This window comes from Amblyraja radiata, chromosome 24 (genome assembly GCF_010909765.2).
Source record: "Amblyraja radiata isolate CabotCenter1 chromosome 24, sAmbRad1.1.pri, whole genome shotgun sequence".
Lineage (NCBI taxonomy): Eukaryota > Metazoa > Chordata > Chondrichthyes > Rajiformes > Rajidae > Amblyraja > Amblyraja radiata.
This window is the reverse complement of record NC_045979.1, coordinates 26466805-26478899: the sequence shown is the minus strand read 5'-3', so window position 1 is coordinate 26478899 and position 12095 is coordinate 26466805. Positions and strand designations below refer to the sequence as shown.

The window sequence follows — 12095 nt, the reverse complement described above, 5'->3', positions numbered from 1 at the left end:
AGGACTATGGGCTATTTTGTACTAGTATTGAGATTTTATTAAATTTATTGAACTTTTTTGGTTCATTGTGTGTTTGCACGCCTGTTATGCTGCTAGGCCTGTTATGCTGCTGCAAGTAAGAATTTAATTGTTCCATTTTTGGCACATATGATAATTAAATCCTCTTGACTAGTGGCATTTAAGAGGCTTTTAGAGCACATGGATTTAAAGGGAATGGAGGGTCATGGATCACGCACAGGCAGAGGAATTAGTTTAACTTGGCATCATGTTCGGTACAGATATTGTGGACCGAAGGGTTGTCGGCGCCGATCAATTGGGCTCAGACAATTTGCTTCTGTTTTCCAGACACACTTTATTTATTTGTGCACAAGGAAAGCAGCACAGTCTCAGTTACTGAACTGTGAAATTATGCCCCGGATGTATCAACTTTTATACTGATTTTGATCAATTTAAATCTTGCGTACTCTCTAATTCCTTATCATCAATAACCATACGTTCTTAAAAGCACTAATATACTGTATAATAAAAACTACATGCTATTCAATCCTCTTAATCGTTACAATTAATCTTAGTAAAGATAACTCTCAAGGACCTTGTGCTGTACGGTTACAGGTTAGGATGTCTCTTGTGCTGCATGTCAAAGAAAACTGAAAGGTCTTTGTGCTGAACAGTATCTTAACCATTGTCATACTACAGCTTCCACAGAGCCTGTGCCTATGCTATATTATTTTATTCTTTATGATACACAAATTGACAAACACATTGTTATCCAGAGGATAGACACGAAAGGTTGGAGTAACTCAGCAGGTCAGGCTACATCTCTGGAGAAAAGGAATAGCTGACATTTCGGGTCGAAACCCTTCTTCAAACTGATTCAGGGGGATTGCCTGTATTATCAGTGCATGAGTTTATTTACATTCATCGTGTTATCATTCATTATGCTGTGAAACCAATACATTCATAGAACATAGAAACATAGAAATTAGGTGCAGGAGTAGGCCATTCGGCCCTTCGAGCCTGCACCGCCATTCAATATGATCATGGCTGATCATCCAACTCAGTATCCCGTACCTGCCTTCTCTCCATACCCTCTGATCCCCTTAGCCACAAGGGCCACATCTAACTCCCTCTTAAATATAGCGCTCCCTCTTAAATATAGCATTTCATGTACATAACACCAAAAGCCTCTTTCAACAATATGCCCAGCAAGTGTGTGGAGTCACTTTTCCATTAAAGTAGTCAAGGATGTCAAGGTTATTTTCCTGAAGGATATAAATGGATAGGGTGGGTTCTTTTCACCAACCCATCAACATTGTGGTCACTGTTAGTGGGGAAAGCATTTTACTTCTCAATGTATTCTGTTGTTTCCTTCGCTGTTGTTCTCAGGCTAATGATGTCCTTTCTCTCTATAATGTCCGCTCCACAGACTCCAGAGAACTCGCTCCATCCGACGCCGTGTCACCCGCGACCCCCACCTGCAGGTCAAAGGTCAGGAAGTGACCCTGGGAATGGGTGACGACGGAGACGATGGGGAAACAGCAGCAGCTTCAGCAGGAGATGGAGCAGTAGAGAGAACCAAAAAGGTAGCGGGGGCTGAGGATCAGATCCTTCCACAGTTAGACCAGCCTCATCCAGCGAACATGGGCCGTGTTGGTCTGTGGTTGAGTAAGCAAGCAAGCAAGTTTATTTATATAGCACATTCCAGCAACAAGGCAATTCAAAGTACTGTACACAAAGCATTAAACAGCAATCAAAAGCAATTAAAGACAGTCATTAAAAAGAATAGAAAATAGAAACATGCTAAATTAGAATAAGACAAGTATAAAATACACGAATATAAATTACAGTGCAGTGTTAGAAATGAATAATTATTTAATTTAATTAAAATTAAAAGTAATTAAACGCAGCGTCAAACGGAAAAGTCTTCAGCCCCGATTTAAAAGAACTGAGAGTTGGAGCGGACCTGCATTTTACTGGAAGTTTGTTCTATATCTGTGTTGCATAAAAACTAAAAGCTGCTTCTCCATGTTTAGTTCTGACTCTGGGGACAGAAAGCAGACCTGTCCTAGATGACCTCAGATGTCTGGATGGTTCATAAAGTAGCAGAAGATCAGAAATGTATTTTGGCCCCGAGACCATTCAGTGCTTTATAAACCAACAGTAATATTTTGAAATCAATTCTTTGACAGACTGGAAGCCAGTTGAAAGGATTTGAGACTCTCTAAAAATGGCGCGGAGCAATTTCTTTAGTCAGAGGGTGGTGAATCTGTGGAAGTCATTGCCACAGACGGCTGTGGAGGCCAAGTCAATGGATATTTTAAGGCAGAGTATCAGATTCTTGATTAGGAAGGGTGTTAGGGGTTATGGGGAGAAGGCAGGAGAATGGGGATAAGAAGGAACGATAGATCAGCCATGATTGAATGGCGGAGTAGACTTGACGGGGCGAATGGCCTAATTCTGCTCCTAGAACTTATGAACTCTAGCGACAGAATGCCATTGAGTTCCAGCGACAGGCCTGGCATCACCAGGATGTCCGCTGGGATGAGCACTTTAGTTATCGGAGACTTTCATCAGTTTTTATTGGAGATGAGGAGTCAAGAGGGATCATGATAGAGGAATATAAAATTACGAAGGGTATAGATAGTGTCGATTGCAGGAAACTGCTCCTCGTATCAGAGGAGGGCAAAACTGGGGGACAGGTTTAGGGTAAAGGCTGAGGTTTAGGGTTTAGATTAGATTATTTCTAGATTAAAGATACAGCGTGGAAACAGACCCTTCGGCCCACCGATTCAGCGCCGACCAGCGACCTCTACACACTAACGCTATCCTACACACACTAGTGGCAATTTACAATTATACCAAGCCAATTAACCTACAAACCTGTAAGTCTTTGAAGTGTGGGAGGAAACCAGAGATCCTGGAGAAAACCCATGCTGGTCACGGGGAGAACGTACAAACTCTGTACATATAACACCCGTAGTCAGGATCGAACCCGGGTCTGTGGCACTGCAAGGCAGGCAGCAACTCTACCGCTATGCCACCATGCCGCCCCTAAACAAATATACAAATCCTTTGCCAAACAGCAAATTGTTTTTTTTTTCCTTTCAATAGAAAACAGGAACAAAGTTTGAAGTTAGGTTAGGGAGACCGTTTTCACCCAGAAAGTGGTGACTATCATCAACGCACTACCCGAGGAGAATGGTGCAGTAAAGTTGCTGATAGCATTTAGGTGGTGTCTAGTTACGCACTTCAGTCACTAAGGCTACAGGCCAATTGCTGTAAAATGGAATTAATTGTGAATGGGTGTCCGCTGGTCAGTGTAGATGTGATGGGCCGAGCGGCCAGTTTCCATTGCTGTGTGGATCTGTGACTCTAACATGCCACTCTGCTTGGTTCAATCTCTTGGTTTGATAGACTACATTGCCTCTCAATGGCATCAGTGGTAATGCTGCCTGGCACATGAGTGAGAGAGAGCCGACTCGTCTCCAGATATCATTGAGTGTCAAGTCAAGTCCCAGCTGTGGAAGTGTCGTAGCTGTCACCCTTCACCCCCACAGCTCCCCTGATGTTGCAGTGGCTTTGAATGAATTGGATGCATGTTCCCCATCGACCAATGCTTTCCCCCTCCCTCCCACAGATGGCGGGCTCCAAGGATCCCGACCAAGTCTACAACATCATGTTCGTGGGGAATTCCAATTGTGGGAAAACATCCTTCATCCAGCATTTCTGTGATGGTAATATCCAGCCGGAATTATCTACCACCGTAGGTACGGTAACGTCGCTCAAAGTGGATGATTTAAAGGGAGGTTTATGTGGACTAGCCACAGTTTCTGGACAGAACCTCTGTCAGATAGCCCTGAATAGTTCCACATCTACTTAATCAGGTTCAAGTACTAGAACCCCAGTTATACCGATAGCCTGTTCATATTAAGTGAACATTGTTTTAAACATATTTATCTTGCTTGTTCTCCACTTTATCCTCATTCATCCATTCTATCATATCGCAACTGTTGGCAGACTAACTGCATAAAATGAAGAAGGGTTCTGAACTGAAACACCACCTCTTCTTTTTCTCCAGAGATGCTGCCTGACCCACTGAGATACTCCAACATTTTGTGTCTATCTTCGGTATAAACCAGCATCTGCAGTTCCTTTTCATTTTCACTGCATGATACTAACAGCCAAGGAAGTAGATTGCAGTATTTTATAACTCAATGTGTGCAGAGGTTACTCATGCCCTGTATAGTAATCATCTTGGTTGGGAATCTAATTTCAATTCTTTTTTAGGCTTTTCAGCAAAACAAGGCTTTTCTGGTTAAAGGGACAGAAGTGCAGTCTCTGTACTATTACCTCAAAGAGTTTCAAAGGAAAAGTGAATATTGAGCATTTGAGGTCACACAAAGAGAACCATACACTAAAGCAAAGAGTGAGGAGAGAAAGTAATCATAATCTAGGGCACAGTGAGTTACAGTCACATTGTCATTTCTCCCTAACCTGAGTTCACACCAGTCCCTGCATTCACCAGTATGTCCACACAAGTCCCTGCACACACCAGTGTGCTCACACTAATCCTTGCACACACCATGGTGTTCACACTAGCCCCTGCACAAACCAGTGTATTCACACTAGTACCTGTACACACTGGGGTGTATACCAGTCCCTGCGCACACCAGGGTGTTCACATCAGGCCCTGCACACACCAGGGTGAAGTTAACACCAGTTCCTGCACACACCAGGGTGCTCACACCGGACCGTGCACACACCAGGGTGCTCACACCTATCCGTGCACACACCAGGGCTGTAATTCACACCAACCGCTGCACACACCAGAGTGGCATTGACAGCCCAAACACAGCATGGACGTTCTTGTGAATGTTTACATTGGGGGTCAAGAGCTCTTTAATGAGTCAAGATTTTGTTAATAGTTTTAAGCAGATAACCATAACCGAGTGCAATATCTTCTGACCCGGAGGTAAGAGTGGACCACTGAGCTACAATGAATCCATGGCAATGGCATCTGAGAGCAACTCCAAGATCCAGCTGTTGAAGAAATGTTCCTTCAGTCTAGGTGGTGTTAATCCACTCTGTCTTTACTGCAGGGATCGATTATCGAGTGAAGACCCTGATGGTGGGGGACAGACACGTAGCCCTCCAACTGTGGGACACTGCGGGTCAGGAGCGGTAAGTGGGGGCAGATGCCTCTGGCTGTCTAGTTACTAAGTCATGGCACAGAGCTAAAGATACATAATTTTTACACCAGGGAAGGTTGAAGCTGAGAGAGAGAGGAAGAGAGAGAGAGAGAGAAATATGTGTGTGTTTGTTTGAGAGAGAGATAAAATGTATGCATCTGTGTGTGACAGAGAGAGTGGTGTGTATGTGCGTGTGCGTGTATGTGCTTGTGTGCAGGTGTTGCACATCAATGCCTCAGAGGGATTTGAATGGAGGGAGGGAAGGAGGGAGGGAGAGATGAATTGTAGATTTGGGATGCTGGTAGAAATAACTGCAAGGATGGGCCCAGAAAGACTGGCGACCATTGACTAGAGTCATGGGAGACATCAATAGAGCGCCCAGTATTAAGTGAAAGGGTGAGTAGTGAGAAAGAAGCCTGCAGAATGTTATCAATGAATTCATGTCGGTAATATATTTAAGATGGGAAAACAAGGCACGAGAATACACGGTGAATGGCAGGATATTGAAAAGTGTGGAGGGATGACGTACAGCTGTTGGTATATCTTCACAGAAACATGAAGGTATCAGGACAGGTTAAGAAAGAAGATGGTTTAGAGGCCTTTGTTGGTCATAGAGTCGAGCCAGGGCAGGTCAGATCTACATACAACAGAAGTGAGGGTACAATTCCAGTCTGAGCACTGCACAAAGAGTGTGGTACCTCTGCAAGGAGAGGTCACCCTGGAACGTATGCAACACTGGTGAGGCTACAGATGGACTGCACTGGAAAGGGTGCAGAGGAGATTTATGAAGGTGTTATCAAAACTGGAGAATATAATTCTGAGGAGAGACCGAAGAAGATGGGGGATACAAGGAACAGTAGATGCCGAGTTATACCAAAGAAAGAGACAAAAGCTGGAAAAGACACAAACAGCAGGTCAGGCAGCATCTCTGGAGATGTGATGTTTTGGATCGGGACCCTTCTTCAGACTGAACCAAAACGACGCTTGTCCATGTTCTCCAGAGATGCTGCTTGATGGCTGAGTTATTCCAGCTCTTTGTGTCTTTTTCTGAAGAAGGTGGGGTTGATTCCTAAGGAATGAGGGCAATTCACTGATCCTTGGAGGAATGAGGAGAAAGTTCCTATTCCCCTTAGCAGAGCGATCAAACGGCAGTGGATGTAAATTTGATTTATTTGATGGGAGGAGTGGAGGAGAATTATGGAATTATTTTTTGTCGAAAAGATCTAGGTGAACCTCCTGAAAGGCCAACACAGAGATGCAGTCAGTAGAGCCGCTGCCTCACAGCTCAAGAGTTCATTCCTGACCTCGCGTGCTGAACGCGTGGTGTTTGCACGTTCTCCCTGTGACTGTGTGGGTTTCCCTCAGGCGCTCCGGTTTCCTCCCACATCCCAATAATATGCAAGTTGGTGGGTCAATTGACCACTGTAAACTTCCCCCGATGTATTGGATGGTAGGACTGATGGTAGTTTGGGGAGAAAAGTTTACAAGGAAAATTAGTGGGAGAATGAGACCGGAAGGTGAGCTGGCGTGGACTCAATGGACAGCATGGTTGTGTATGTCGAAAGGCAGAAACCTTGTCACGTTAAAAAGCCATCGGGATGAATACTTGAAGTGATATAACCTAACCAGTTCAATGGCTGAGCCACCGGGAGATCAGGTAGGTTAAGACGGACTGATCGGAGGTGTTCAGCAATGATCAATATTTTCATACTAAATATCTGAAAACTTCCACAGTAAAGTTTTAGTGAGATGTTTAATATGAAAATATTGATCGTGGTAGACAATAACACAAAATATAGATAATTTAGATGTTCTGATGACGTGATTGTGCAAAACATAATGATTTTGATTATCTTGAGTGGATGTTTCTGGATTTTGAACAAATGCATATGTTAAACGGCCCTTGTCTGCTGCAGTGAGAAAGAATAAAATTTATGGGAATTAAACATTCAATTCATTTCATTTGGCATAGAAATTCATGACAAAGTGAGATTTAAAAATTATGTGATATTGTGAATTCTTGTGTGAATGGGATCAGTTTGTTAATTGGATACTTTGGCTATTTAAAACATTATTTTTAGCCTTTTCTTAAGAATGGGATAGATGTTTAGATCTAGTAATTGAATTTAGATTAATTTAATTGATTTGATGACACTGATGAATATGATTTTTTGTTGGGTATTTACTATTCGTTTTAACGTTACAATAATAATAAAGTTCTGATCTTGAGAATATCACATTTTTGAATTTTCAAGGCAGTCTGGGTGTTTCCGTCACAACGGTTGTATTACTATTTCCGGGTGTGTTACTATTTCCGTCACAACGGTTAATTTTGTATTTAGCTACTTAAATAGGTAATTAACTAATTATATACTTTAATTTCAGGCCATCCAAGTAAGATGTATCATATTTGTTTCAGAATGCTTAAATCTATAATAACTGAAAATTTCATTCGATTCTCTTAATTTCTAAGAAGGTTATGGGCTATTATGTCAATTGACTGTCCTCGATCACAGCTTTTGTGTTAAGTCAATGGAAAAGCAATAGGGAACAAGATGCTAATTTCCAAGTATGAAAATGACCATAACTTTTTTAATACTGAAGATATGAAAGTGAATTAGGTATCAAATTAAAGTTCTTTTAAGTTTTATCTGATGGGATAAATTACAGGCTTGATTTCTAAAATCTCAAAATTTTGTAACATTCCTAGTATAAGGCAGGTGGTTTCCTGGTGTTATCTGTTGTTTGGTTTTGGTGCCTGGCATGGTTGGCTCTAGTTCCATGAAGTTGATCCGACTCTTTAAGTGTTTCTTGGCATGTTGGTGATTGTGCAAGGGGTATAGAGGTATCCATGATGTATAGGGCAATTCACTTAATGTTCCCTGTTAGTCTTTGGCCAGTCTCCAGCGTTGTTCACCTGTGCTTTTTTGATGCCATTTTCCTGTCACCTCACAGGTACCACAGTGTGGCCAAACAGTACTTTAGGAAGGCAGACGCAGTGATTGTGATGTACGACATTGCTTCCTCGAGCTCGTTCAGTAAGGTGCACTATTGGTTGTCCTGTGTCAAGGTAAGAAACGTTGGCTTTAACCTTTCTCTGGTCCTGGAAATATTTTGGATTAAAGGTATCAAAGGTATTTTATTGGTCACATTCACATACACCTAGGTGTAGTGAAGTGAAATGCTTCTTGCCATTTTGCAGCACATAAAGAAGGAATACAGACATAACATTAATAAGAGTTTTAAACATAAAGAACATCCCCCCACAATGGTTCCCATTATGAGGGAAGGCACAAAGTCCAGTCCCCAACCCCAGTTCACCCATAGTCGGGCCCATTGAGGCCTCCACAGTTACGGAGGCCCGATGTTCCAGGCCGTTCTCGCCGGGTGATGTTGCTCCGGCGTCGGGAGAGTCCTCTCAGCGGCTTGGGAACCCTAGAATGGCTGCTTCCGTACTGGAGGCCGCGGCTTCCAAAGCCAACAAGGCCGCGCCGGTTGGAGCTCCACAACTGGCGATCTCATCTAGAGATCCCAGGCTCCCGGTGTAAAGTCAGCGCCGCCGCCCGCAGCTGGTCGCTCCACAGTCCTGCAGCTCCGCGATGTTTTCCTCAGCGATCTTCAGCTCACCGGAGCTCCAGCGCGGCGACCCGGGCAAGGCATCGCCCGCTCAGCGATAGCGCTCCAGCGCTGTGCCGCCACCGAAGCCGAGGTTCTGGGCGGTCCCCGACAGGAAACGCCGCTCCAGGCCCGCTGGTAGGCCGCGAGGACGGGTCGAAGCTGCAGCCCGGAGAAAAGCTGCCCCTCCGACCAGGTAGGGACCCTGAAAGGTTTTTTCCCCCTTCCCCCCCCCCCCCCCCCCACATTAAAAAGTCTAGACCTCCAAACAAAACACTTAACTAACTAGAATAAAAAATAAAAAGATGAAAAGACAGACAGCTGCTGGCTGGGCAGCCGTGCACAGGACAGCGCCCCCTATAAGATTAGATAGCGGAGCTGAGGACAGGTTCCTGAAGTAGGATGGGACATATACCTGCTGTCCTCCCTTGCTAACTACGGTAAGTCAGAATGTTATTGCAGCTATGGCTGAGGGAGATTTTAAGCATTCAAAGCCATGAATAGTTCTGCAACCTCTATTTATATGGAATATTGAATATCAAGCAAAGTTTAATGCAAGATCACATGAGATGATGTGAGGACAGGATGCTAAACGTTTTGTCAAAGTAATCGGGAGATTTTATAGGAACCGGGGGGGGGGGGGGGGTAACTTTTATACACAAAGGGGTGGTGAGTGTATGGAACGAACAGCTGGAAGAGGTAGTTGAGGCAGGTACTATTGCAACATTTAAGCAATTAGACAGGTACATGAATAGGATAGGTTTAGAGGGATATGGGCCAAATGCAGGCAGGTGGGACTTCTATACCAGTCCAACCTCTTCTATAGAGGCATGTTGGTCGGCCTGGGCAAGTTGGGCCACAGGGCCTGTTTCCATGTTGTGTGCCTCTATGAGAGTGTTGTCCCGTGCAACTTAATGCCGCAAGGTGTTGAAAGAGGTTAGTGTGGTCAACACTTACGAAGATAGCAGATAGACTGAGAAGAAGGAGGAGGGATAGGTTCTCCTTATGTTCATAAAAACCACATAGGATGGAGTCATAGACGTGTGCAGTACAGTGCCAGGTCCTTCAAATCATCATGACCATCAAGGAACCATCAATCCCATTTGTCCACTGCCTTGGATTCACGTGCTTGTGCAGATCTTCTTAAATGTTGTGAGAACATCTGCCTCCAGAACCTGCTCAAGGAATGGGTTCCATGATATTCCTTGTGACTTGGAAACTATTTAGTGATGTTGTAGGTGTGGAAGTCCACAAAGAATCTAACACGAGGATTCACATCCAAAAACATTACTCAGATTTTGGGGGAAATGTTGCATTCAATTTCTCTTTGTCCATATTTAATATCTCTCTCGAGAAGAGAGAGGAAGGAGCGAGCAGCGCGCGAGGAGAGAGAGAGAGGAGAGAGAGAAGAGATAGAGAGAGTAGCGAGAAGAGAGAGACGAGAGCGAGAGAGCGAGATAGGAGCGAGAGAGAGAGAGAGAGAGAGAGAGAGAGAGAGAGATGAGGAGAGAGATTTGAGAGAGAGAGAAGAGAGAGAGGGAGGAGAAAGAGAGAGGAGAGAGAGATGGAGAGAGAGAGAGAGAGAGAGAGAGAGAGAGAGGAGAGAGAGAGCAAGAGAGATTGGAGAGAGAGAGATGAGAGGACGAAGGAGAAGAGAGGGGGGAGAGAGAGAGAGAGAGAGATTAGAGAGAGAGCGAAGAGAGATAGAAGGAGAGAGAAGAGAGCGCAGAAAGACGAAGCAAAGACAGAAAGGAGAAAGCCTAATACCATCAGATCCCTCTCTTCCCTCGTCGTTCCTCTCTCCCTCACTCCCTCTCTCCCTCTCTCTCTCTCTTCTTTGCATATACTATCCCCGCTCTGCCCCTCTTCTGTCTCTCCTTTATCAATCTGTCTGTTGTTCTCGACTTCCATTTTTCTCTGTCTCTTATGCAGATCTGTCTTTCTCACTCTTCAGGAAACAACATCTGATGATGTCTGCATTCTTCTGCTGGGAAACAAAATGGATGACACTGCCCACCGTCAAGTCTCCAAAGCTGAGGCAGAACAACTTGCTCAGGTTGGTTGAAATTTGTATCTCCACTGCCACCCAAAAACCAAAGGACCAATTGGGGTGGAACGGTGGCACAGCGGTATAATTGCTGCCTTACAGCGCCAGGGACCCTGGTTCAATCCTGACTATGGGTGCTTGTCTTTACGGAGTTTGTACGTGACCTGCATGGGTTTTCGCCAGGATGTTCGGTTTCCTCCCACGCTCCAAAGACGTACAGGTTTGTAGGTTAATTGGCTTGGTGTAACTGTAAAATTGTTCCAAGTGTTGGGTAGATTAGTGTTAATGTGTGGGGATCGCTGGTCGGCGTGGACCAAAGGACCTGTTCCCGTGCTGTATCTCTTAAAACTAAAAAAAACTAAAACCTTGCCTTGTGTGATATGCTCACCCTTTCTTGCTTCAGGACAACAACATCTTGTTCTACGAATGCAGTGCCCACACTGGTCAGAACATCATTGCCTGCATAGAGCATCTCTCAAAGTAAGTGAAGGTGGATGGGGTCCAGGGCTTTCTGTACGATGCACCAGTCACTTATCTCTGGATGGCACAGTGGCACAGCTGGTAGAGCCACTGCCTCACAACGCCAGAGTTTAATCCTGACCTCCACTATTACCATTGTGGAGGTTACATGTTCTCCTTTTGACTGTGTCGGTTTTCATTGGGTGCCTCCCATGTCCCAAAGATGCGCAGGATTGATAAGCTGCTTGGCTGCCCAGCGTGCTGGTCAGTGATAGGATGAGGGAGTGTTGATGGGAATCTAAGTGTAAGATGGTGGGTGATGGTTAGCACGGACGTGATGGGCCAAAGGACCTGTCTCCGTACTGTATCTCTCTATGACTCTATGGATGTCTCCACAGATCGCTGAAGCAGCAGGAAGAGAGGATTCAAGGGAAGACGGTGGAATTGGTGAAGAAGCCGGCAGAGAAGCGGTGTTGTTAGAAAACATGGAAAATAGGTGCAGGAGTAGGCCATTCGGCCCTTCGATCCAGCATCGCCATTCAATATGATCATGGCTGATCCAAAATCAGTACCCTGTTCCCGCTTTTTCCCATATCCCTTGATTCCCTTTGCCCTAAGAGCTAAATCTAACTCTCTCTTGAAAACATCCAGTGAATTGGCCTCCACTGCCTTCTGTGGTAAAAAAATCCACAGATTCACAAACTCTCTGGGTGAAAAGGTTTTTCCTCATCACAGTCCCAAGTGGCCTACCCCTTATTCTTAAACTGCGACCCCGGGTTCTGGAC

The 12095-nt window shown here is 44.6% G+C and overlaps 1 protein-coding gene across 1 annotated transcript in view; it reads left to right on the top strand.

The window, feature by feature from the left end:
• Positions 1–11874, top strand: part of LOC116986910 (ras-related protein Rab-44-like) — a 70814-nt gene extending 58940 nt beyond the window's left edge. The window contains exons 25-31 of the mRNA XM_033042697.1: positions 1427–1583; positions 3638–3767; positions 5100–5181; positions 8145–8259; positions 10759–10860; positions 11255–11331; positions 11709–11874. Coding sequence (XP_032898588.1) covers positions 1427–1583; positions 3638–3767; positions 5100–5181; positions 8145–8259; positions 10759–10860; positions 11255–11331; positions 11709–11790 — 745 coding nt within the window. The 3' untranslated portion in view covers positions 11791–11874. The remainder of the gene's footprint in view (positions 1–1426; positions 1584–3637; positions 3768–5099; positions 5182–8144; positions 8260–10758; positions 10861–11254; positions 11332–11708) is intronic.
• Positions 11875–12095: the final 221 nt, after the last annotated feature.